Source organism: Bubalus bubalis, chromosome 24 (assembly GCF_019923935.1).
Source record: "Bubalus bubalis isolate 160015118507 breed Murrah chromosome 24, NDDB_SH_1, whole genome shotgun sequence".
Taxonomy (NCBI): Eukaryota; Metazoa; Chordata; class Mammalia; order Artiodactyla; family Bovidae; genus Bubalus; species Bubalus bubalis.
In genome coordinates this window covers 23,062,904-23,088,603 of record NC_059180.1, presented here as the reverse complement: position 1 = coordinate 23,088,603, position 25,700 = coordinate 23,062,904, and the positions used below count along the sequence as shown (strand labels likewise).

The window sequence follows — 25,700 nt, the reverse complement described above, 5'->3', positions numbered from 1 at the left end:
TCCCTTATTTGGTATTGAAATAAAAAATGACCTTTTCCAGTCCTGTGGCCACTGCTGAGTTTTCCAAATTTGCTGGCATATTGAGCAGCACTTTAACAGCACCATCTTTTATGAATTGAGATAGCTCAGGTGGAATTTCATCACCTCCACGAGCTTTGTTCATAGTGATGCTTCCTAAGGCCCACTTGACTTCACACTCCAAGATATTTGGTTCTAGGTGAGTGATCACACCATCATGGTTATCTGGGTCATTAAGGTCTCTCTTGTATAGTTATTCTATATATTCTTACCGCCTATTCTTATCATCTTCTGCTTCTCTTAGACCCATAGTTTCTGTCCTTTATAGTGCATCTCTTTGCATGAAATGTTCCCTTGGTGTCTCTAATTTTCTTTGAGAGCTCTCTAGTCTTTCCCATTCTATTGTTTTCCTCTATTTCTTTGCAATGTTCACTTAAAAAGGCTTTCTTATCTCTCCTTGCTATTCCTTGGAACTCTTCATTCAGATGGTTATATCTTTCCTTTTCTCCTTTGTCTTTCACTTCTTTTTTCAGCTCTTTGTAAGGCCTCCTTGGACAACCATTTTGCCTTTTACACTTGTTTTTCTTGGGGATGATTTTGATCACTGCATCCTGTACAATGTTATGCACCTCCATCCATAGTTCTTCAGGCACTCTATCAGATCTAATCCCTTGAATCAATTTGTTACTTTCACTGTATAATCACAAGTAATTTGATTTAGGTCATACCTGAAAGGCCTGGTGGTTTTCTCTATGTTCTTCAATTTAAGTCCATTTTGCAATAAGGAGTTTATGATCTGACAAACAAATCATCTCTTGGTCTTGTTTTTGCTAACTGTAGAGATCTTCATCTTCAGCTACAAAAAATATAATCAATCTGATTTCGGTATTGACCATCTGGTGATGTCCATATAGAGTCATCTCTTGTGTTGTTGGAAAAGGGTGTTTGCTATGACCAGTGCATTCTCTTGCGAAAATACTGTTAGCCTTTGTCTTGTTTCATTTTGTACTCTAAGGCCAACCCTGCCTGTTACTCCAGGTCTCTTGATGGCCTACTTTTGCATTCCAGTACCCTATAATTAAAAGGACATCTTTTTTGGTGTTAGTTCTAGAAGTTCTTGTACATCTTCATAGAACCATTCAACTTCAACTTCTTCGTCATTAGTGGTTGGGTCATAGACTTGGATTACTGTGATATTGAATGGTTTGCCTTGGAAACGAACAGCGATCATTCTGTTGTTTTTGAGATTGCACACAAGTAATCATTTTGATTACTATTTATTCAATTTAACTTTGTTTTCTTATTAGTTGTAATTCTCTGGTAATATGTTGTGTAATTTTCACGGTTGGTTTGGGTTTATATTATTCACATTTGCCATTTTGTCACATATTTTGCTTCTTCACAATATATTGCTATGATTTTTGGTTAAAAAAACAATTACATGTTTAAAGATATTTGAATAATAAGGTAAAAGATTTTAAGATTTAAAGAGTAAGGAAAAAGATTTTATACTTTCTTCAAAATTGGGCAAGGAGTATGTCAAGGTTGTATGTTGTCACCCTGCTTATGTAATTTATATGCAGTGTACATCATGCAAAATGCTGGGCTGGATGAATCACAAGCAGAAATCAAGATTGCCAGAAGAAATATCAATAACCTCAAATATGCAGATGCATGCTTAGTCACCTCAGTGGTGTCCAACTCTTTGCAACCCCATGGACCATGGCCTGCCAGGCTCCTCTGTCCATGGGATTCTCCAGGCAAGAATACTGGAGTGGGTTGCCATTTCCTTCTCCAGTGATAAAGTATGAAGCAAGTGAAGTGAGTGAAGTGAAGTCGCTCAGACGTGTGACTCTTTGTGACCCCATGGACTGCAGCCCAACAGGCTCCTCCATCCATGGGATTTTCCAGGCAAGAGCACTGGAGTGGGTTGCCATTTCCTTCTCCAGACAAATATGCAGATAATACCCCTCTAAAGGCAAAATGTGAAGAACTAGAATCTCTTGTTGGGGATGAAAGAGAAGAGTGAAACAGCTGGCTTAAAACTCAACATTTACAAAACTAAGATCATGGCATCCAGTCCCATCACTCCACGGCAAATAGATGGGAAAAAAGTGGAAACAGTGGCAGATTTTATTTTCTCGGACTCTAAAATAACTGCAGGTTTTTCCAGTAGTCATGTACAAATTTGAGAGTTGGACCATAAATAAGGTTGAGCACTAAAGAATTGATGCTTTTGAACTGTGATGTTGGAGAAGACTCTTGGACTATAAGGAGATCAAACCAATCTTTCCTAAAAGAAATCAACCCTGAATATTCATTGGAAGGACTGATGCTGAAGCTGAAGCTCCAACAGTTTGGCCTTCTGATGCAAAGAGATGACTCATTTGAAAGTACCCTACTACTGGGAAAGATTGAGGGCAGGAGGAGTCAGGAACAACAGAGGATGAGATGGTTGATTGGCATCACTGACTCAACAGACATGAGTTTGAGCAAACTCCAGGAAACAGTGAAGGAGATGGAAACCTGTTGTGCTGCAGTCCATAGGGTCACAAAGAGTTGGACACACTTAGCTACTGAACAACAAATGTCATTCTCATTTCTTGTCTTGTTTTTCCCTTGACCAGGTCCAGATTCATCTTACATCTTCTTATATATTCCTCTGCCTGATTGATTTCCTTTTTTATTTTTGGTAATGCTTTTCCTCTGTTGATTTATTATTTCAGTTTTTGCATGTTTGGCAAGGTCTTTATTTTGCTATCATTTTTGAAAGATATTTAAATTGTGTTAAGAATTCTAAGGTAATGATTTTGCTTGATTACTTTAATATCTGACCTATTGTCTTGTTGCTTCAAATAAGATGGGTGTTTCTGCCCATCTGTACATAATGTATCCTTTTTTAATCTCCTTTTTAAGATTTCTTCTTCTCCTTTTTTTTCCCCTAGTTTTCAGGAATTTGACTATGGTATGCTTTGGTCTGTTTTTTTCAAGTTTCCTGTGCTTGAATTTCCTGGAGCTTTTTGTATCTGTAGATTAGATTTTAAACTTTTTAGTGTAGATCTATAGATTTTAATATTTTTATTGCTGTTTAACAGTATTACACAAGTTAATAGTTTCTAACAGCACACATTTTTTTTTATTTCACACTTTTTATGTGTTGAAGTCAAGGAAGGCTTAGCTGGGTTTTCTGCAAGATTGCAATCATTACCCAAGGATATAGACTCACTGGGGCTTTCCAAGTGGCACAGTGGTAAGGAATCTGCCTGCCAGTGCAGAAGATGAAAGAGATGTGAGTTCAATCCATGGGTTGGGAAGATTCCCTGAAAAGAAAATGGCAACCCACTCCAGTATTCTTGTCTGGAAAATTCCATGGACAGAGGAGACTGGTAAGCTATACAGTCCACAGGTTTGCAAAGAGTTGGACACAACTGAGCACACACACATGTAAACTCACTGAACCTCAACTAGGAGAAGAATCACTTTTAAGCCAATGACAACCCACTCCAGTACTCTTGCCTGGAAAATCCCATAGATGGAGGAGACTGGTGGGCTGCAGTCTGTGGGGTCGCTAAGAGTTGGACACAACTGAGCGACTTCACTTTCACTTTTTCACTTTCATGCATTGGAGAAGGAAATGGCAACCCACTCCAGTGTTCTTGCCTGGAGAATCCCAGGGATGGGGGAGCCTGGCAGGCTGCCATCTATGGGGTCGCACAGAGTCGGACACGACTGAAGTGACTTAGCAGCAGCAGCAGCAGTTGTTGGTAGAATTCAATTCCTTATGGTTGTAGGACTGAATATCTTAGTTTCTTTTCAGCTGTTGGCCAGATACTACCCTCAGTAATTTGCCTCAATAACTTTAGGTCCTTCTAAAATGGCCAACAGCATCAACAAATTTAGCAAGGGAGAGAGCCTCAGAGTGGGACAAGTGCCATAATCCTATGTAACATAATCACAGAAGTGACATTTAATCACTCTTGCCACATTCTGTTGGTTAAAACAAGTTGCATGACCCATTCATACAAGGGGAGTTCACACAGAATTGTGAACATCAAAGGGTAGAGACATTAGGCTCAACTCTGAAACTATTTGTCATACCTGGGAAGTTTTTAATTGAAAGTCAGACATTGTAAATATTACTTTGTTGAGACTTGGATTTTTCTGTATTCAATATTCCTCAGTTTTATTTTGAGACTGAGTTAAGTAATCTGGAAACAATATTGTTCTTTGGGGTCTTGCTTTTAAATTTCTAATAGGTAGAACCAGACAGGCATTTATTCCAGGACAGCAGGCAACTCATCTGGGGGCAAGTTTGCTCCCAGAGGACATTTGGTAATGACTAATATGCAGAGTACGTCATGAGAAACGCTGGGCTGGAAGAAGCACAAGCTGGAATCAAGATTGCCGGGAGAAATATCAATAACCTCAGATATGCAGATGACACCACCTTTATGGCAGAAAGTGAAGAGGAACTAAAAAGCCTCTTGATGAAGGTGAAAGTGGAGAGTGAAAAAGTTGGCTTAAAGCTCAACATTCAGAAGATGAAGATCATGACATCTGGTCCCATCACTTCATGGGAAATAGATGGGGAAACAGTGGAAATAGTGTCAGACTTTATTTTTCTGGGCTCCAAAATCACTGCAGATGGTGACTGCAGCCATAAAATTAAAAGACACTTACTCCTTGGAAAGAAAGTTATGACCAACCTAGATAGCATATTGAAAAGCAGAGACATTACTTTGCCAACAAAGGTCCGTCTAGTCAAGACTATGGTTTTTCCTGTGGTCATGTATGGATGTGAGAGTTGGACTGTGAAGAAAGCTGAGTGCCAAAGAATTGATGCTTTTGAACTGTGGTGTTGGAGAAGACTCTTGAGAGTCCCTTGGACTGCAAGGAGATCCAACCAGTCCATTCTGAAGGAGATCAGCCCTGGGATTTCTTTGGAAGGACTGATGCTAAAGCTGAAACTCCAATACTTTGGCCACCTCATGTGAAGGGTTGACTCATTGGAAAATACTCTGATGCTGGGAGGGATTGGGGGCAGGAGGAGAAGGGGACGACAGAGGATGAGATGGCTGGATGGCATCACTGACTCGATGGACATGAGTCTGAGTGAACTCCTGGAGTTGGTGATGGACAGGGAGGCCTGGCGTGCTGCAATTCATGGGGTTGCAAAGAGTCGGACACGACTGAGCGACTGATCTGATCTGATCTGATCTGAAAGGCATGAATACACTGAGAACTATTGCTACTGGCACCTAGTAAGCTGAGGCCAAGGGTGCTGTTAAACATTCTATAATGCACAATGAGGAATTACTCCAAAATAGAAATACCACTAAGTGAGAAATCCCAATGTATATGAGGCACTTAGGACAATATTTTGCATTGAATATGTTTCCAGTAGTACTGAAGTTAAGAAATGCAGGTCTACGGCTAAATCTGGCTCAGTATTAACACAAAATCCTTATAGTCTACTATGACCTATAAATTATGTGGTTTTACTCTTTGGGGTAAACAAGAAATATTTCTAGGCAAATGTGAGCTCTAGATATTTTTCTCTCTAAATCCCTAAAATGGTTCTTTTCACTACCCTGGGACATTCCTCACACATATATGCTGGTGAATACTCAGAAGTCTTCTGTAAGAGCGCCTTCCAAAGATCACTGGAAATCTGTCTCTGATTAACCCTGTTATTTGGCTGTGCAAACTTCAGCCACTTTGTCCTCCCTGGATTCCCAGCCCTATCTTCTCCTGTCAGGGACGTTGCTGGGTTCTCATTCCAGTTAGCCGGGCAACTAGTTAGCAACGAGCTGGGTGAGCATAGGGCTTATCTCAATGTTTCTCTCCTCTAAGGGATTACTGTCCTTTATTGCCAGGTCTTGGAAATCAAGGTGTCTTAAAAATTAACTGTCACTTTACATCAATCATTTTTATTTTTAATTGAAATGTAATTGATATATAACATTTGTATTTGTTTTAGGTATACAACATAATGATTTAATATATGCATGCCTTGTGAAATGATTACCACAATAAATTTAGGTAATATCCATCACCACATATTAATACAATGTGTGTGTGTGTGGTGAGAACTTTTTGAGACTGCTTTCTTAGCAACTCTCAATATACAATACTGTATCGTTAACTGTTATCATTGTGCTATGCATTAATTCCCAGAACATATTTATCTTGTAACTGGAAATTTGTAACTGTTAACCACCTTCATCCATCCCCCCACCACAAACCTCTGGCAAACACCAATCTGTTCTTGACATTTAATATAAGATTTTTTCTTAGATTTCACATGCAAGTGATATCATACAGTGTTTAATTTTCTCTACCTGACTCATTTCCCTAGGCATAACACCCTCAAAGCCCATTCATGTTGTTGTAAATGCAAGAGTTCCTTCTTTTCTATGGCTGTATTATTCCATATTCTCTCTCTCTCTCTTGTTGTTTCTAGCTGGAGGGTAAATCTGGTCCCATTTGCCCCATCTAGCTCAGAAGGGGAAGCACTCCGTTTCTCTGAATGTTTTGTTTTGTATTAGATACCTTGTACGAGGGAACAGTAGAGACAGTGTCCTCCTGTCTAGTTGTTGCCTTAGCTGCTACTTTGTTGTGGTGTACTCACTAAGTTGTGTTTGACTCTTTTGCGACCCCATAGACTGTAGCCCACCAGTCTCCTCCGTCCACGGGATTTCCCAGGCAAGAATACTGGATTGGGTTGCCATTTCCTTCTCCAGGGGATCTTCCCAACCCAGGGATGGAACCCACATCTCCTGCATTGGCAGGCAGATTCTTTACCACTGAGTCACCAGGGAAGCCCGGCTGCTATTTTGGTCAGTTTCAATTCCTTACTGGTTGAAAATACAGGCGCTGAATTCCAAATTATTTCTGTTTTAAAATATCATGGCTATTACAGTGCACGTTTAATAAAAACCAAAATGGACATGGAAAACATGACTCTCCGTCATAAATCCCTGGGTTACTCACTCAGATGCAAAATCTTTTAAGATTTAGTGTATTTTTCTCCTCCTTTTTCTTTCTCTCAGTGTGTGCATGTGGACACTACACATCTCCACATTAAAGTTTGCCTACCTGTGAGTTTTTGGTGTCATGTAAATTACTTCACTGTCAACTTTCTCGTTTTGATTTTTTGTTGAAACTTGCTTCAAAGGACTATTTTGTCACCGATTCTTAGTAAATCTGTTATTTTAAAGTTTTCCAATCTCTTAATTAATACTTTATTTCCTTATATGGTTCCTTTGCATAATAAAATGTACCTTAATTCATTGCAAGGACATTGGAAAGCAATCAAATATAGTAGGAAACATCTGTTTTTAATCACCTCTGGAAATTAGTACCACTAATTTTGCTTTGTTAAATAGCCGTTTAATTTAAAACTATCATCTTGTAACGAAATTTTGATCTGCCTTTGTTAAAACTTGAAATATCAAATGTCTGTATCCATTGACTTCTGATGAATTATAGTTTATGAAACTCATTGCTAAAACTGTGAACTCTTTCTTGCTCATAGTTTTATTCAAATTTTAGTATTCATAAATGAGGACACTGAGGCAGAGAGAGGTAAAGGAGCTGGCTTAAGGTCTTTTTATTGCCAAGTGGCAAGTCAGGATTCAAACACAGGGAGTCTGTCTCCAGTCTGTGCTTGTCCAGGGAAAAGTAGCCTCTGAAATAAGAAGCAGCATGATAGAACAGGAGGAGCACAGAGCAGGGAGTCTGCTGCTGTATAAATTTGTAAAAGCAACTTACCCTCTCTGGGTCTGGTTTTCTGATCTGTAAAATTGGAGGGGTTTGGTTTAAATTAGAGATTTGCAAACTTTTCCTGTATAAGACAGTATAATATTTTAGGTTCTGCAGACCATTTCACAACTATCAACCTTACTGTTGTAGTATGAAAGCAGCCACAGACAATACAGAAGTGAATGAGAATGGCTATGTGTCAACAAAACTTTATTTACAAAAATTATGAGGCAGACTGGATTTGGCCCATGGGCTGTAGTTTTCCCTGCTCTCATCTATAATAATATTAAAAGTTATTTACTTTCTTCCAATATGTCCTGAGGCAGAACATCATAACGAGAAAAGTAATCCTAGATTTTATGTTTTAAATTTCTAATTAACTGTTTCTTAGATTAGAACCATAACTGGTAAGTTACTCAAAATTCTAGTTTGGAAATCACAGCATTGTCATTCACTAGGTTAAATGACTGTGATCGGGTCATTTGACTATTCTGAGACTTGGTTTCTTTGCAGGATGACAATGATGATATTTAACCTATGTAAGTTTTTGTGGGGATTAAGTCAGATAATATTTGTGAGTGTATTTTGAAAATATCACTTTCACAGTATTTGTTCTGTGTTGACTCTCCCACAGGAGTACCAGTTCATGATAGGGCTCAGTAATGGTATGCTCTGGGCATCTTATTTTGTCACGTTCCTTCTGATGTTTTTAATTATCGTCTGTATACTGTGCGTGGTTTTATTTGTCAAGGCAAGTATCTGTTTGAATGCATCACGCTGCAGCAACACTTTGAGAGGGATAAAATAATTGTGGGTGGGAGCTGCATGGGTTTTAGGTTGCAAAAGAACAGATGTGTTTATCATTGACCCTCTGGGGAATTCAGAAGCTGCTCAGTCTATCAGCAGACACAAACCATTGATCCTTTCTGTGGGAAATGAGTTATTTAGTTAAATTTTGCCATTTCACTTGGGGGTACGGAAATGTTTTAAGGCTGTTTTATTTCACCTCCTTGTTTTCCTGTGACACCACGTCCAGTGTGACTAAACTGGCTTCACAATTGTCTTGTAGATTGTACCTGTAGTTGTCCTCCAAAACAGCGACCCGTCCCTCATCTTTGTCTTTTTCCTGTGTTTTGTCGTGGCCACCATAACCTTCGGCTTTCTGATTACCACATTCTTCAATAAAAGTGAGTACAAGGCTCCTTCTGTGAAACATTTTAACTGTTTCAATTGACTGAAAGAGGATTTTATATGGTAGTTTCTTCTAAGTTTTAGTTGCCACTTCATATAGAGCCTCTGCTTGCATTCTAAATTTGCCTAAAAATATACATCATATAAACGTGAAATGATTTGAGAGGAAGGGCAAAAATTAGTGAAAATTACTATATTAATAGCATAGGATTTATGGGAAAAGAGAATAAAAATCAACATAAGATCACATGGGACAAGAGGATATAAACTAAAATACGGTCATGTGAAAGCATTTATTTATTCATCACTCACTCAGTGAAGTCTTTGGATCACTTATCACATACCTGGAACATTATCAAATATACCGAAGGGAAAAAAAAATGAGAATTTTCTGCCCTGTTCTCAGTTACAAGAGGGATGTGTGACTGAACAAATTCAAACTGGCCTAGTTAGGGAATTTGTAGAATTGCTTCTACTGTGGTCATTTTCTATTATTTAGTTTAAAAATAAGTAAATTCTGTTTTTCAGAAAACAAACCTTCACCATGTTTTGGCTTTTATATCTATCTTATATGCTAAACAATTAAAATATTGCCTTCTTTCAACCATATAGGGCACAAGTACCATGAAGCAAATGTTTTATGGTAGAGAAATTTGTATTTTTATTGTTTTCAGCAGCAGCACTGCTGTTGGCTTGCTCTTACAAAATAGAGCAAAATAACTATCCTCTACCACAGAGCACAGGAGAGCTGTGAGTGGAGAGAATTATGTCAAAGTAAGCCTGGAGATATTGGCAGTGGCTTAGTCACTGAGTCGTCTCTGACTCTTGCCACCCCACACTCTGTAGCCTGCCAGGAGTCTCTGTCCATGGGATTCCCCAGGCAGGAATTCTGGTGTGTGTTGCTTGAAGGTGATATGCCAAAGAGTAACATACAGTAGGCAAATGTCAGTGAATGACTTACTTGCCTAAAACAAGTATATCCCTGGATCGGAAAGATCCCCTGGAGAAGGAAATGGTGAGCCATTCCAGTACTCTTGCCTGGGGAATTCCGTGGACAGAGGAGCCGGGCAGACTAGAGTCCATGGGATCGCAAAGAGTCAGACACGACTGAGCAACTAGCTTTCACTTTTCATGATACAAACACCCAGATGACTCTCTTTGATGATTTTGTTGTCAGTCTTTTTAATGTATTTTTATAAAATATAATAAGTAAAATTCTGAAATATAAGACTGAGAGTATTTAGAAAGCGACTAAAGCTTTTCCGTTTCAAAAATTCCAAAATAAATGGTAATTAGGTAGGTATATTCTTATGATGTGATGAGGGATGTTGTACTTCTAGAGGTTATTAAGCTAAGTGGTCATAAATAAAAAATAAAAAGGCAAGATTTTATAAATGTAAGGATCAATTCTTCTTTAAATAAGTAAATATCCACATCATTGTATAAGAAAGAGCAAATTCCAGAAAAGTTCCTTCCTCATGCTACTCATCCATTCATTCAAGCAAGCAAGCAAAATATTTATTAAACAACTACTCTCTGTTAAGCACTGCTTAAATGCTGATGATACGGTAGTGAACAACACTGGTAACACGGTGGTGAACAAGGCAGACAATTTCTCTTCTAGAGTTTACATTTTAGAGCTCTTTTGTAGTAAAATAGGGGTATTTCTACTACAAGATTTTGTATGTTATGTACTGACCATGTTTTCCATCTTACCTTTCAGCTTCATTGGCTGTTTCTATTGGAGGTTTCCTCTTTTTCCTTACCTTCTTTCCATTTGTAGTGGTCATCACCATGTATGGAATGTTGAGCCACACGGGGAAGCTGGCTTCCTGTCTCCTTTCAAATATTGCAGTAGCTTTGGGGATTACTACTATAAGCAAGTTGGAAATAAAGGGTGGGTTTTTTTTCTTTATAAAAAATTTACTTTGATGATTTGATTCCTAGGAAGAAAATGTAGGTGATCTGGGATTGGCAGTATAGTAAGTGGAAAAGTGGGTAAAAGGAAACTTTAGTGTCTCTTAAATATTTTTCCTGGTGTGTACTATTTTTATCATAAAAATGATATTTATATACTATATATGTATACACTATATATAAATTTATACATGAAATATGTACATGTAAATGTATATACAAATGTTTATTTGTTTGTTTTCATGCCTTTATATCAGTGACCTATCTGGGGGAAAATTTTTCTACCTACGGAATGTTGACAGTGTTTAGGGATATTTCTGGTTTCTAATTGTCATAACTGGTGGAGGAGTGCTACTGATATCTAGTGGGTAGCAGTCAGAGACGCTATTAAACATCCCACAAAGTACAGGACTGCTGCTGATATAATTACCTAGCTCCAAATGTCAATAGCACCAAAGCTGAAGACATTCTGTTCAATATCCATATATTAAAATATATGAGTTCACACTGTTACATCTAGTTTCAATTTAATATCAATTTCCTGGCAGTCCAGTAGTATGGACTCTGCATTTTCACTGCTGAGGGCCTGATTCAATACCTAGCTGGGGAACTAATACCCCACAAGTCATGCAGTTCTTCCTACCAAAATAAGTTCTTCCTACCTTTTTCAATTTCTTATATTTATTTCCCTTTCCAACCATGAGAAATCTGACCCCCACCATTGTCAGAATAACTATTAAGTTGCTTAATTTTGCAATACTCATAAATGCTTACAGAAATGTTGATCTACTCCACTGTAAAGAACTAACATTTTAAGTATGGTGATTGCTTGCAAATCTTTTTACATTTAATCTGAGTCTAGGTAGTCAAAGTACTGTGTTCAAAAATTATTTAGATTAGTATTTCTTATTACTTTCAATGGCTCAGTTGTGTCTGACTCTTTGCAACCCCATGTACTATAGCCCACCAGACTCCTCTGTTCATGGGATTCTCCAGGCAAGAATCCTGGAGTGGGTTACCATTTTCTCCTCCAGGTGACCTTCCCGACCCATGGATTGAACCTGGGTCTCCTACATTGCAGGCAGATTCTTTACCATCTGAGTTACCAAGGAAGTATTACTTTTAGTGTGGTTATGTTATTCTTTTGAAATATGGATATGTACATCTGTTTCTGCCAAATTTTTAATCTCACCATCATTGCTTATTTAATATAAATTTCTAAATATGTAGATATTAACAGAGATGTTTAAAAGTAAAATCCTAGAAAATAAAGTATACTACTACTACTACTACTAAGTCGCGTCAGTCGTGTCCGACTCTGTGCGACCCCATAGACGGCAGCCCGCCAGACTCCTCCATCCCTGGGATTCTCCAGGCAAGAACACTGGAGTGGGTTGCCATTTCCTTCTCCAAAAATAAAGTATACTCAGATAAAAATCATTCCCGCCCCATACCAGTACTTTGCTCCCTTGTAGGTAAGTCTTATTTATTTCTGTTTTATCTTCTCTGTGATTTATATTCTAAGAAGATTAACAATACTGTATATTTTCATATTTATCTCACTGTTAAGTAAAATTATTGGTGTAATGTATACACATTTACAATGTGCTTTTTTTCAACCAACAATATATTCTAGAAATCGTTCCCTATGAATACAGATATATTTATTGTTTTTTACAGATACATTGTGTGGATGTGGCGTAGTTCATTCAAACAATCAACTATGCATGAACATTTAGGAGATTTACAATATTTTAAAAAATTTATTTATTTTAATTGGAGAAAAGTTACAATATTGTGATGATTTTTGCCATACATCAACATGAGTCAGCCATGCGTATACGTGTGTCTCCCTATTCTGAACCCCCTCCCAATTCCCTCCCCAACCTATCCATCTGAGTAGTTGCAGAGCTCTGGCTTTGGGTATCCTGCCTCATGCATTGAACGTCTTTGGTCATCTATTTTACATACGGCAAAATACATGTTTCAATGCTATTCTCCCAAATTATCCCACCCTCACCTTCTCCCACTGAGATCAAGAGTCTGTTCTTTATATTTCTATCTGCTTTGCTGCTCTGCACATTGGGTCATTGGTACCATCTTTATAAATTCCATATATATGCATTAATATACAGTATTTGTATTTCTCTTTCCGACTTGCTTCACTCTGTATAACAGGCTATAGTTTCATCAACCTCATTAGAACTGACTCAAATGTGTTCTTTTTTATAGCTGAGTAATATTTCACTGTGTATATGTACCACAACTTCCTTATCCATTCATCTGCCAATGGACATCTAGGTTGCTTCCATGTCCTAGTTATTGTAAATAGTGCTGCAATAAACATTGGGGTACATGTGTCTCTTTCACTTCTGGTTTCCTCAAGGTGTCTGCCCAGCAGTGAGATTGCTAGGTCATATTACAGTTCTAGTCCCAGTTTTTAAAGGAATCTCCACACTTTTCTCCATAGTGGCTGTACTAGTTTGCATTCCCACCAACAGTGCAAGAGGGTTCCCTTTTCTCAACACCTTCTCCAGCATTTATTGTTTGTAGACTCTGATGATGGCCATTCTGACCAGCATAAGATGATATCTCATTGTGGTTCTGATTTGAATTTCTCTAAAAATGAGTGAAGTTGAGCATCTTTTCATGTGTTTATTAGCCATCTGTGTGTCTTCTTTGGAGAAATGTCTGTTTAGTTCTTTTGCCAATTTTTGATTGGGTGGTTTATTTTTCTAATATTGAGCTTCATGAGCTGCTTGTATATTCTGGAAATTAATTCTTTGTTATTTGTTTCATTTGCTATTATTTTCTCCCATTCTGAACTCATTCTATGAGGCCACCATCATCCTGATACCAAAACCAAAGATGCCACACACACAAAAAAAACTGTACAGCAATATCATTGATGAACATAGATGCAAAAATCCTCAACAAAATTCTAGCAAACAGAATCCAACAACATATTAAAAAGACTATACATCATGATCAAGTGTGCTTTATTCCAGAGATGCAAAGATTCTTCAGTATTCATAAATCAATCAACATGATACACCATATTAACAAATTGAAAGATAAAAGCCATATGATTATCTCAATTGATGCAGATAAAGCCTTCGACAAAATTCAACACCCATTTATAATATACCAGAAAGCAGGCAGAGAAGGGACATACCTCAACATAATAAAAGCCACATACGACAGATCCACAGCAAACATTATCCTCAATGGCGAAAAACTGAAAGCATTTCCTCTACAATCAAGAACAAGACAAGGGTATCCACTCTCACCACTACTATTCAACATAGTTCTGGAAGCCTTAGCCACAGAAATTAGAGAAAAAAAGGAAATAAAAGGAATCCAGATTGGAAAAGAAGAATCTCTTATTGTTTGCAGATGACATGATCCTCTATCTAGAAAACCCTAAAGATGCCACCAGAAAATTATTAGACCTAAACAATGAATATAGTAAAGTTGCAGGATATAAAACTAATACACAGAAATCCCTTGCATTCCTATACACCAACAATGAAAAATATAAAGAAAAACTAAGGAATGAATCCCATTCAACATTGCAATGAAAGGAATAAAATATTTAGGAATAAATTTACCTAAAGGAACAAAAGACCAGAAAACTATAAAACATTGATTATATTACATGAAAAAATCAAAGATGACACAAATAGATGGAAAAATATACCATGTTCATGGATTGGAATAATCAATATAGTGAAAATGAATATAATACCCAAAGCAATCATAGATTCAATGCAAAACCTATCAAACTAACAATGGTATTTTACACAGAACTAGAACAAATTTCACAATTTATATAAAAGCACAAAAGACTCTGAATAGTCAAAGCAATCTTGAGAAATAAAAATGGAACTAGAGGAATTAACCTTCCTGACTTCAGACTATACTATAAAGCTACAGTCATCAAGACAGTATGTTGCTGGCAGAAAGACAGAAATATAGATCAGTGGAACAAAATCGAAAGCCCAGAGATAAATCCACTCACCTATGGACACCTTATATTTGAAAGGAGGCAAAAATATATAATGGAGAAAAGACAGTCTCTTCAACAAGTGGGGCTGGGAAAACTGGTCAACTATATGTGAAAGAATGAAACTAGAGCACTTTCTAATACCATACACAAAAATAAACTCAAAATGGATTAAATACCTAAATGCAAGACCAGAAAATATAAAACTTCTCAGAGGAAGTGCATAAGCAGACCACTCTCTGACATAAATCACAGCAAGATCCTCTATGACCACCTCCCAGAGTAATGGAAATAAAAACAAAAACAAATAGGACCTAATTAAAATATTTTGTACAATGAAGAAACTTTAAGCAAGGTGAAAAGACAACCCTCAGAATGGGAGAAAATTATAGCAAAGACTTAATCTCCAAACTATACAAGGAGCTCAAGCAGCTCAATACCAGAAAAACAAACAACCCAGTCAAGACATGAGCAAAAGAACTAAACAAACATTTCTCCAAAGAAGATATACAGATAGCTAACAAACACATGAAAAGAGGCTCAACATCTCATCATTAGAGAAATGTAATTAAAAACTGCAATGAGGTATCATCTCACACGAATCAGAATGGCCATCATCAAAAAGTCTATAAACAAGAAATGCTGGAGAGGGTGTGCAGAAAGGGGGACCCTCTTACATTGTTGGTGGGAATGCAAACTGGTACAGCCACTGTGGAGAACAGTGTGAAGATTCCTTAAAAAACCGGGAATAGAACTGCCATACAACCCAGTAATTCCACTGCTGGGCATACACCCTGAGGAAACCAGAATTGAAAGAGACACATGTACCCCAGTGGTCATTGCAGCACTATTTACAATAGCTAGGGCATGGAAGCAACCTAGATGTCCATTGGCAATGGGTGGATAAGGAAGTTGTGGTACATATACACAGTGGACTATTACTCAGCTGTAAAAAGCAATGCATTTTCAGCTCTAATGAGGTGATGAACCTGGGGCCTATTGCTTTTTCAATGATCCAGCGGATGTTGGAACAGTTTTAGATTTATAAAAAATTGAACAGAGAGTACTAAGAGTTCCTGTATAGCCTTCAACAGAGTTTCCTTAATCATTATTTTTATGTTGAAGTATAGTTGATTTACAATATTATAGGTTTTCAGGTGTACGACACAGTGATTCAATATTTTTATAGATTATATTCCATTCCAAGATTTTATAAAATAGTGGCTATATTCACTGTGCTATTTGATGTATCCTGGTAGTTTATCTATTTTATACATAATAGTTTGTACCTCTTAAACCTCAATCCCTTATTCCTCTATCCCCTTCCTTCTCCCCACTGGTAACCACAGGTTTTTTCTCTTTAAGCCTGTTTCTGTTTTTGTATACTCATTAGATTGTTTTTATATTCCATATATAAATGATAACATACAGCATTTGTCTTTCTGACTTATTTCATTATGTATAATACCCTTCAGTCCATCCTGTTGTAGCAAATGGTCAAATTTCATTCTTTTTATGGCTACTATTTTATTGCATGTATCAATATGTGTACCATTCTTTATCTATTCATCTTTAATGGATACTTAGGAGAAGGCAATGGCACCCCACTCCAGTACTCTTGCCTGGAAAATCCCATGGATGGAGGAGCCTGGTGGGCTGCAGTCCATGGGGTCGCTAAGAGTCGGACACCACTAGGCGACTTCACTTTCACTTTTCATTTTCATGCATTGGAAAAGGAAATGGCAACCCACTCCAGTGTTCTTGCCTGGAGAGTCCCAGGGATGGGGGAGCCTGGTGGGCTGCCGTCTATGGGGTCACACAGAGTTGGACATGACTGAAGCGACTTAGCATAGCATAGCATAGCATAGGTTGCTTCCATATCTTGGCTATTGTAAATAATGCTGCTACAAACATTGGGGCATGTGTATCTTTTCAAATTAGCATTTTTGTTTTCTTTGGCTATATATTCATAAGTGGCATTGATGGATCATGTGGTAGTTCTCATTTTAGTTTTTTGAGGAACCTCCATACTGCTTTCCATGCAGGTGTACCAATTTACATTGCCACCAACAGTGTACTGAAATTCCCTTTTCACCATATCCTCACCAATATTTGTTATTTGTAGTCTAGCTGTGGCCTTTTCTTTTCCACCTTGAGAACTTTCTTTAACATCTGTTATACAGTTGGTTTGATAATGCTGAATTATTTTAGGTTTTGTTTGTAAAGATCTGATTTCTCCATCAAATATGAATAAGAGCCTTGTTGGCAAGAGGATTCTTGATAGTAGGTTTTTCACTTTCATTGCTGCTTTTTGATTTGTAATAATCTATGATTTTATTTGCCTTTAACAGTAGACAAAACTGTTAACTCATAACTCACAAGCCATTTGGACAGAAAACACCATGTTCAAATGCATCATTTTCTAGTCTTTGTCACCATCTTCCAGCATTCTATTCTGACAGTTAAATTGAAATGTGCTTTCCATTCCATAGAACATTTTAAGCATGAATTTTTAAATTTTCTTACAAAAAAATCTACAAAAGTATATAATAGCAAATATTAGCTGTATTTAAAATTATTGTTGCTTTTATTATTTTTAGCATTCTTCTTAAAGAGATAAGGAAACTGAATGGTTAAGTGAATTGTTTAATATTCCTCAGTTTATAACAGGAACAGAACACAGTGTTGAATCTACATCCTTTGTTTTAAACATTCAAAATATACTAGTTGGCTATGAAATTGGGGTTAAATGAAATAATAGCACAATACTCATTACGTTGTGTAACTCTTGTCTTCTGGAAAACTGTAATCTATGTTTCTCAGTGCCACTGTTGATCTAGATAAAGCACATACACTGACTTCAGAAACACTGAAGAAAAACAGGCACAGACAGTAGGCAATAAAATGCATATGTGCTAATGCAAAAAGAAATATTTGGAACAATTACAAGCTAAATTTATTATATAATTATTAATCATATAAAGTTTTCACTTTCTAAACAGTGGAATCTTCAAGTAAGATTCAAACTTCAGATCATTTGTGAGAAGGTCAAATACTAGTTAAAGTGAAGCGAATTAGGAGTAGTGGAGTTGTGCTCTTAGGCTAGATGTTTGCTGCCTTGGATAAGTTCAAGCCACTATAGACTAATTCCTTCATTTAAAAAATTTGTTTATTTAATATATTTATTTTAGTTGGAGGCTAATTACTTTACAATATTGTAGTTCTTTTTGACATACATTGACATGAATCATGCTCAAAATTTTCCAAGCCAGGCTTCAGCAGTATGTGAACCGTGAACTTGCAGATGTTCAAGCTGGTTTTAGAAAAGGCAGAGGAAACAGAGATCAAATTGCCAACATCCACTGGATCATGGAAAAAGCAAAAGAGTTCCAGAAAAACATCTATTTCTGCTTTATTGACTATGCCAAAGCCTTTGACTGTGTGGATCATAATAAACTGTGGAAAATTCTGGAAGAGATGAAAATACCAGACCACCTGACCTGCCTCTTGAGAAACCTGTATGCAGGTCAGGAAGCAACAGTTAGAATTGGACATGGAACAACAGACTGGTTCCAAATAGGAAAAGGAGTACATCAAGGCTATATATTGTTACCCCGCTTATTTAACTTATATGCAGAGTACATCATGAGAAACGCTGGGCTGGAGGAAGCACAAACTGAAATCAAGATTGCCAGGAGAAATATCAATAATCTCAAATATGCAGATGACACCACCCTTATCGCAGAACGTGAAGAACTAAAGAGCCTCTTAATGAAAGTGAAAGAGAAGAGTGAAAAAGTTGGCTTAAAGCTCAAGATTCATAAAACTAAGATCATGGCATCTGGTCCCATCACTTCATGGGAAATAGATGGGGAAACAGTGGAAACAGTGGCAACAGTGGCTGACTTTATTTTTCTGTGCTCCAAAATCACTGCAAATGGTGATTGCAGCCATGAAATTAAAAGATGCTTACTCCTTGGAAGGAAAGTTATGACCAACCTAGATAGCATATTCAAAAGCAGAGACATTACTTTGTCAACAAAGGTCCATCTAGTCGAGGCTATGATTTTTCCAGTGGTCATGTATGGATGTGAGAGTTGGACTATAAAGAAAGCTGAGCGCCGAAGAATTGATGCTTTTGAACTGTGGTGTTGGAGAAAACTCTTGAGAGTCCCTTGGACTGCAAGGAGATCCAACCAGTCCATCCTAAAGGAGATCAGCCCTGGGTGTTCATTGGAAGGACTGATGCTGAAGCTGCAACTCCAATACTTTGGCCACCTGATGTGAAGAACTGACTCATTTGAAAAGACCCTGATGCTGGAAAAGATTGAGGGCAGGAGGAAAAGGAGACGACAGAGGATGAGATGGTTGGATGGCATCACCGACTCAATGGACCTGGGTTTGGGTGGACTCTGGGAGTTGGTGATGGACAGGGAGACCTGGCGTGCTGCAGTTCATGGGGTTGCTAAGAGTTGGACATGACTGAGTGACTGAACTGAACTGAACCTTGATTCCAGGTTGTGATTCACCCATCCTGGCATTTCCCATAATGTAATCTACATATAAGACAAATAAGCAAGGTGGGAAAATATGCAGCCTTGTTGTACTCCTCTCCAATTTTGAACCAGTCAGCTATAAGATTCTAACTGTTGCCTCTTGACCTGCATACAGATTTCTCAAGATGTGGTCTGGTACTCCCACCTCTTTAAGAATTTTCCACAGTTTGTTGTGATCCACGGATCAAAGCTTTAATATAGTCAGTGAAGCAGAAAGAGATGTTTTTCTGGAATTCCGTTACTTTTTATATGATCCAGTGGATTTTGGTTATTTGATCTCTGGCTCCTCTTCCTTTTCTAAACACAGCTTGTATATAGATTGAGATATGGAAGTTCTCAATTAATGTGCTGCTGAAGTCTAGCTTGAAGGATTTTGAGCATAACCTTTAGAGCATGTGAAATGAGCACAATTGTATGGTAGTTTGAACATTCTTTGGCATTGCTCTTCTTTGATACTGGAATGAAAACTGACCTTTTCCAGTCTTGTGGCCACTGCTGACCTTTCCAAATTTGCTGACATATTGAGTGCAACACTTTAACAGCATCAAGAATCATCAATGCTGCTTATCTCCAAAGTTTTGTGACTTTTTTTTTTAAAGTTCAATAAACTTCTCAGAGAATCTATCAGAAATGTATCAGAGAATTAACATTAATACTTCAAGCCCTAATTCCTGAATACCTCTTACTAAATTGTTTAAGCCTCAGTTTCCTCAACTGTAAAATTGGGATGACATTACCATTTCACCACTTTAATATCTCTCTTCTGGCCTTTAGAGTTTGTGCTGAAAAATCATCTGATGTCCTTAAGAATATTCTCTTGTATGTTACTTGTTGCTTTTCCTTGTTGCCTTTAATATTTTCTCCTTGTTTTAATTTTTGTCAACTTGATTACTAAGTGTCTTGGCAAGTTTCCTCCTTGGCATACCCTGTTTGAGACTTTCAGCACTTCCTCATCCTTGAATATTTTCTTTCCCATGTTAGTGAGGTTTTTGACTATTATCTCTTCAAATATTTTCTCAGTCCCTGTCTCTCCCTCTTCTCCTTCTGTTGTTGTTCAGTAACTAAGTCCTATCTGACTGTTTGCAACCCCATGAACTGCAGCACCCTAGGCTTCCCTGTCCTTCACTATCACTTGAAGTTTGCTCAAAGTTATGTCCACTGAAGCAGAGATACCATCCAACCATCTCATCCTCTGTCACCCACTTCTCCTCCTGCCCTCAATCTTTCCCAGCATCAGGGTCTTTTCCAGTGAGTTGGCTTTTCACATCAGGTGGCCAAATTATTGGAGCTTTAGCTTCAGCATCAGCTCTTCCAATGAATATCCAGGATTGATTTCCTTCAGAATTGACTGGTTTAATGTCCTTGCTGTCCAAGGAATTTTCAAGTGTCTTCTCCAGCACCACAATTCAAAAGCATCAGTTCCTCAGTACTCAGCTTTCTTTATGGTCCAACTCTCATTTCCTCCTCCAGGGGATCTTCCTAACCCAGGGATCCAAGGCATATCTCCTGCATTGGTAGGCGGATTCTTTACCATTGAGCCACCTGGGAAGATCAGAAAGGTTTTAATGACTTGAATAACTATGATGTTGTGGTCACTCACCTAGGCCAGACATCCTGGAGTGTGAAGTCAAGTGGACCTTAAGCATTGCTACAAACAAAGCTAGTGGAGGTGGTGGAATTCCAGCTGAACTATTTAAAATCCAAAAGATGATGCTGTTAAAGTGCTGTACTCAATATGTCAGCAAATTTGGAAACTCAGGAATGGCCACAGAACTGGAATAGGTCAGTTTTCATTTCAATCCCCCCCAAAAAAGGGCAATGCCAAAGAATATTCCAACTGCTGTACATTTGCACTCACTTACAGACCAGCAAGGTTATGCCTAAAATCCTTCAAGCTAGGCTTCAGTAGTATGTGCACTGAGAACTTCCAGATGTACAGAGTTTCAAAGAGGCAGAGGAACTAGAGATCAGATTGCCAACATTCATTGGATCTTGAAGGGAGTTTCAGAAAAAAACATCTGCTTCTGCTTCATTGACCACACTAAACCTTGACTGTGTAGATCACAAAAAGCTGTGGAAAATTCTTAAAGAGATAGCAATGCCAAACCACCTTACCTGACTCCTGAGAAATCTGTATGCAGGTCAAGAAGCAACAGTTAGAACTGGACATGGAACAGCTGATTGGTTCCAAATTGGGAAAGGAGCACGTCAAGTCTGTATATTGTCGCCCTGCTTATTCAACTTCTATGCAAAGAGCATCATGCAAAAATGCCAGGCTGGATGAATCACAATGTGGAATCAAGTTTGCAGGGAGAAATATCAACAACCTCAGACATGCAGATGATACCACTCTAATGGCAGAAAGGGAAAGGAACCTAACAGCCTCTTGATGGAGGTGAAAGAAGAGAATGAAAAGACTGGCTTGAAACTCCATATTAAAAATTATGGCATCCAGTCCCATAGGTTCACTGCAAATAGAAGAGGAGAAAGTGGGAGCAGTGACAGATTTTATTTTGTTGGGCTCTAAAATCACTGCAGATGGTGACTGCAGCCATGAAATTAAAATATGCTTGCTCCTTGGAAGGAAAGCTATGAAATTAAAAACCTAGACAGCATATTGGGCTTCCCAGGTGGCACTAGTGATAAAGAACCCTCCTGCAAATGCAGAAGACATAAGAGATGGCAGTTCAGTCCCTGGGCTGGGAAGATCCCCTGGAGGAGGACATGACAACCCACTCCAGTATTCTTGCCTGGAGAATCCCATGGACAGAGGAGCTTTGTGGGCTACAGTTCAGGGTCACAAAGAGTCAGACAAGACTGAAGCAATTTCACACACACTCAGACAGCATATTAAAAAGCAGAAACATCACTTTGCTGACAAAGCTCAGTATAGTCAAAGCTATGGTTTTCCCAGTAGTCATGTACAGATGTGAGAGTTGGACCATAAAGAAGTCTGAGGGCCAAAGAATTGATACTTTTGAATTGTGGTGCTGTGGAAGACTCTTGAGATTCCCTTGGACTAAAAGAAATCAACCTTGAATATTAATTGGAAGGACTGTTGCTGAAGCTGAAGCTCCAATACTTTAGCCACCTGATTTGAATAGCCAACTCATTGCAAAATGCCCTGATGTTGGGGAATATTGAAGGCAAAAGGAGAAAGGGGTTGTGGAGGATAAGATGGTTAGTTAGCATCACTGACTTAATGGGCACGTGTCTGAACAAACTCTGGGAGATAGTTGAGGACAGAGGAGCCTGGAATGCTATATAGTCCATGAGGTCACAAAGAATTGGATATGACTTAGTGACTGAACAACAAAAACAACAGTGACTAATGATACTGAGCATCTTTTCTTGTGGTTGTTGCACAATGGTACAACTTCTTTGGAGAATTATTGCACATTGGTACAACTCCTTTACCCATTTTTAAGTCAGTTGTTTTTTTTTTTTGTTCAGTTATAAGAATTTTATATATCCTAGATATAAGCCCTTTATTATATATATGATATTTTCATCTATTTTGTAAGTTGTATTTTCACTTTCTTGATAGTACTTTTTCATAGACAAAGGTTTATATTTTTGATCACATTCAATTTATCTCTCTTTTCATTGTTAATGTTTTGGTATTGTCTGTTTGCCAGATTGAAAGTCACGAATATCTGCCCCTGTGTTTTTTGTAACAGTTTAAAAAAAAATAATTTTAGCTACTAGGTTGAATTTTTCAATCTAAGTTACTTTTTTACATATTGCAAATTGAGTTCAACTTGCATGTGAATATCCAATTATCTCAACAGTACTAGTGGAAAAGAGACTTCGTTCCCAATTTTTCATAGAATCTTGTAAAAAAATAAATTCACCATTACTCACAATTGTATTATATTCTTCTATATGTCTATCCTTTGCTAGTACCACTCAATTTGGTAGTTTTGAAATTGAGAAGTATAAGTCTTCTAATCTAGTTCTTTATCAAGACTGTTTTGGCTATTCAAGGTCCTTTGCAATTCTATGTAAATTTTACAGTTTAGCTTTTTTATTTTTGCAAAAAGTGCTATTGACATTTCAAAAATGTTAGAGCTAATAAACAAATTAAACAAAGTTTCCGGATACAAAGCCAATATACAATAATCAGTGGTATATCTACAAATCTGTAGTAAATAATCAAAAAGGAAATGAAAATCATTCCATTTATATTAGAATTAAAAGAATAAAATGCTTATGAATAAATTTAAATAAGAAGTACAGCATGCATACTGACTGTTACAAAACATTGCTGAAAGAAAGAAGACATAGGTAAGTAGGAAAACATCCTGTGTTCAGGGATTGGAAGAGTATTTTGTTAATACCTAAAATAGTCTGTAGGTTCAATACAATAGTGAAAGTGTAAGTAAGTTGCTCAGTCATGTTCCATGCTTTGCAACCCCATGGGCTATACAATCCATGGAATTCTCCAGGCCAGAATACTGGAGTGGGTAGCCTTTGCCTTCTCCAGGGGATCTTCCCAAACCAGGGATCGAACCGGGGTGTCCTGCATTGCAGGTGGATATATATGCCTATATATATATATATATATATATATATATATATATATATATACATACATACATACACACACACACACACATATATATATTTCCCAGCATCAGGATCAGTGTCTTGTCTGATTTTGGGGTGCTTTTTGGTTTTTGGAGGAATTCCCTGGTTTTCTTCATTTCCTTCTTGATTATTTATTACTGGTTTGTAGATACACCACTGATTATTGTATGTTGGCTTTGTATCCTGAAATTTTGTTGAATGCTTATTAGCGCTAACATTTCTTTTTTTCATGGAATCTTTTGGATTTTCTGTACATAAGATCTGTGAGTAAAGATAGTTTTTCTTCTTCCTATCCAATTTGGTTGCCTTTTATTTCTTTATCTTGTCTAATTTTCATGAATATAACATCAAATACAGTGTTGAATAGAAGTGGGAGAGTGGACATGCTTATTTTGTTCTTGATCACTAAGGAAAGCTTTTTGTCCTTTACCACTGAGTGTGATTTTTAGTTGTGGGTTTTTTTAAATAGATGATCTTTTATAGGGGATCTTTGTTTTGATTAAGAAAGTGCCCTTTTTTTTTTTACAATTTTGTTGAGATTTTAAAATTTTCAATTTGAAATTGAAGTGTTGGATATTATCAAATACTCTTTCTACATCAGTTAAAATAAACATGCCACTTTTTAAATTCTGTTTTTTGTTTGTAGAAGTATGAGTCACAAAAGTATATATTTTGAAAGTGTGCAATGATACAACTTGATTCTATATCCATACATGGAATAATCATCATATTCAAGCTAATTAACACATACAACACCATGTGCTGTGCTATGCTTAGTCGCTCAGTATTGTCCAACTCTTTGCGACCCCATGGCTCCTCTGTCCATGGGGATTCTCCAGGCAAGAATACTGGAGTGGGTTGCCATGCCCTGCTCCAGGGGATCTTCCCAACCCACGGATCGAACCCAGGTCTCCCAAAATGCAGGAGGATTCTTTACCATCTGAGCCACCAGGGAAGCCCATGAATACTGGAGTGGGTAGCCTATCCCTTCTCCAGGGGAACTTCCTGAGCCAGGAACTGAACTCAGGTCTCCTGCATTATAGGCAGAATATTTACCAGCTGAGCTACCATTGTTACTTTGTGTGTGTGTGTTAAGAACACTTAGAACTTTCATGTCGATGTATGGCAAAAACCACTACAGTATTCTAAAATAATTAGCCTCCAATTAAAATTAATTAATTTAAATTTTAAAATAAATAATTACAGTAGGAAAAAAGAACTACTTTCTCAGCAAATTTCAAGCATATTTAAATTATTAACTATATTCACTATACTGTAGCTACACAGAATTTATTCATCTTATAGCTGAAAGCTTGAATCTTTTGACAAACAGCTTTCCATTTCCCCCAAACCACAGCCCTTGGCAAACACGGTTAACATGTAAGTGAGATCACACAATATTTCTCTTTCTGTGTCTGACTTATTTCACTTAATATAATGTGTCCTTCAGATTTATCCATGTTGTTGCAAATGGCAAAATTTCTTATCTTTGTGGCTGAATAATATTTCTTTGTGAATATATATACCACATTTTCTTTATTTGTGTATTGATAGATACTTAGATAGTTTTTATGTTTTGGCTATTTTGAAAAATGCTACAGTAAACATGGGAGTGCAGATACCTCTTACAAGTCCTGTTTTCTTTTTCTGTGTGTGTG

General features: G+C 37.4%; 2 protein-coding genes across 2 annotated transcripts in view; both read left to right on the top strand.

Annotated features, from left to right (window-relative positions):
- The window catches only part of LOC123331500 (phospholipid-transporting ATPase ABCA3-like), a 76,052-nt gene extending 67,362 nt beyond the window's left edge, over window positions 1-8,690 (top strand). The window contains exon 7 of the mRNA XM_044935576.2: window positions 8,417-8,690. Within this exon, the coding sequence (XP_044791511.1) occupies window positions 8,417-8,590 (174 nt within the window). The 3' untranslated portion in view covers window positions 8,591-8,690. The remainder of the gene's footprint in view (window positions 1-8,416) is intronic.
- Window positions 8,691-8,705: 15 nt separating this feature from the next.
- LOC102413010 (phospholipid-transporting ATPase ABCA3) overlaps window positions 8,706-25,700 on the top strand; it is a 164,275-nt gene continuing 147,280 nt past the window's right edge. Inside the window, exons 1-2 of the mRNA XM_025274601.3 lie at window positions 8,706-8,969; window positions 10,697-10,870. Of these exons, the coding sequence (XP_025130386.3) occupies window positions 10,768-10,870 (103 nt within the window). The 5' untranslated portion in view covers window positions 8,706-8,969; window positions 10,697-10,767. The remainder of the gene's footprint in view (window positions 8,970-10,696; window positions 10,871-25,700) is intronic.